The sequence below is a fragment of the Pteropus vampyrus genome, unplaced genomic scaffold (assembly GCF_000151845.1).
Source record: "Pteropus vampyrus isolate Shadow unplaced genomic scaffold, Pvam_2.0 Scaffold341, whole genome shotgun sequence".
Lineage (NCBI taxonomy): Eukaryota > Metazoa > Chordata > Mammalia > Chiroptera > Pteropodidae > Pteropus > Pteropus vampyrus.
Window position 1 is genome coordinate 764,869 of NW_011889122.1, and position 1,980 is coordinate 766,848.

A 1,980-nucleotide genomic window follows, 5' to 3' on the forward strand; every position below is an offset into this window, starting at 1 on the left:
TGGTCACTGATTTCATCCATTCTGCGCCTTTGAGCTTCCTCAGTTGTATCCTCCCCCCAATCATCATCCTCCTCTTCTTCCTGTTTATAAGAGCAAGGATGCTTTAAAATGTTTCAGTTCCAGTCAAGTTCATGACATTGAATTCATGTTCCACTAAAATAAGCTGGGTTCCACCTTAATTCAATCAACCAACAGCACCGAGAGCCCTAAATACTGTTGTAGTGTTCCACCGAAGCTAGTCTCAGTATTTCTCTTCACCGTAACCAAATTATTTACAATTTTAGCACCCGCCACACCACTGACTCTGCACTTACCACAGCATGCGGAGGACTGATTTCATTTGGTGGTGGTGGCGGCGGCGGCGTCGTCTCACTACTGGACACGGAGCCATTTTCCTTGTCTTTGCCCTTTCTATTTTTCTTTTCCTTTTCTTTCTTCCCTGTGCCACTGTCACTATTCTCTACAGGAAAACAAAAGGAAAGTTTAGTACCATGGCTTTTACTACCCCTCATCGTCTGTCATGAACATTTAAAACCCTGCCCCTTTGCTTCTGAACTCTTCTCTCAGGAACAACCCTAACGCAGTACTCTCTCTAAAATTCTAAGAGGATTCACAGACTGAATCCATTCACCATGTTTCATAGGTAAGAAACTCTGGCTAAGCACGGAATGTCCCAAAACGTTAGCGGCATTAAATGCTGGGTAAGAGAGATGAAGTGATGACTCAAGTTAGTGGAGACTGGCATTCATGCTCCTCACCCAACCTTCACGAATTTGAACAAGGGCATAGTTCAACTGCACGTTAGCCAACAGCTGGAACACTGTTTAAGCCTATATAACGGTTTGTCTCATGGAGAAGAGAACACCGGAATAGGTTTGACTTTCTTGCTATAGCAAGCTCAAATTGTGTCAGACAGTTTTGATCATCTGCCACAGAGTGTTGCTTGCAATACTCTATAAAGCCACTTAGATATAATGAGCCAAGCCCCCCATCCCCCATTTAAAAAGTATTCCAGAAGTAGATCCTTTGGTGGGATCCCATCAGAATTCATTTCATACTTGTTTTCAATAAAGCACTATTCAAGAATTACAAATTCCTTATATTCTAATTTTATGGCAACAAAGAAAATTTCATTTCATTTCCCAAACCCAGCTGCTTTACAGTTCAGACCTCAGAAGCTCACCATGAAGACTTACCAGGTGGGTTCTTGAGAATGAATGTGCAGAGTTTATGATGTGTGTCAAGCATGCCTCGGTAACCACAGGCTTTACAAGAGTTACCTATTGTTTGCTTCTTTGGATTGACATGCTGCCAAAAAAGTAAAAACAAGTATGTCATCCATAATATAGGAAAATTCTGTAAGGAACAAGTGTGAAAATATCTAACCACCACACAACATCTAAACACCAAGCTTCTTAACATACAAAAGAAAATGTTCCCCCAATTATCTACTTAAATTTAATTAGTATAGGAAGAGTCCCCAAATTTGTAGGTTTTTGTATTTTATTTCTCAATAAGTCTGTCTTCTCAAAACATGATTTGGTCCTATCAAAGAACTGATCAAAAAAACAGATATATGGTTTCTTCTATTGACAAAAACCTCAAAAGCACTCACCAGCTCTGTTTCAGGATTCTCACACTCAGGACAGAGAACAAATTTTTTAATGAATCCATCCAACATGTCTTGCAGCTTATTCGCCTCATGAGATCCATTGACAATGTAACGGTCATTCTTAACATCAAACTGGGTCTGTGCGCCCAGCTCGCAACCAAAATATTTGGTGGGATCTATTTGGAAGGGGAAAAACAGAAAAAATTTGGTTCATTACAGTTAACTAATCTTTGGCTAGTCAACCACATTTAACACTGCCTGTTTTTATGTTATTGGGTTAGAAAGATGTTTCCTGGGTATTCTTGCACTAACAGCGACTAATAAGTTAGTTTTAAATCCAAGGTCCCATTTAACCTTATTTAAGCTAA

The 1,980-nt window shown here is 39.7% G+C and overlaps 1 protein-coding gene and 1 non-coding gene across 2 annotated transcripts in view; both read right to left on the reverse strand.

The window, feature by feature from the left end:
- Positions 1-1,822, reverse strand: part of EIF5 (eukaryotic translation initiation factor 5) — a gene marked incomplete at its 5' end in the record, with an annotated part of 6,078 nt that extends 4,256 nt beyond the window's left edge. The window contains 4 exons of the mRNA XM_011378510.1: positions 8-80; positions 315-460; positions 1,197-1,308; positions 1,616-1,822. Coding sequence (XP_011376812.1) covers positions 8-80; positions 315-460; positions 1,197-1,308; positions 1,616-1,822 — 538 coding nt within the window. The remainder of the gene's footprint in view (positions 1-7; positions 81-314; positions 461-1,196; positions 1,309-1,615) is intronic.
- Positions 820-945, reverse strand: LOC111730941. Its single transcript, XR_002776876.1, has one exon. It is a non-coding gene; the product is annotated as a small nucleolar RNA SNORA28 (small nucleolar RNA).
- Positions 1,823-1,980: the final 158 nt, after the last annotated feature.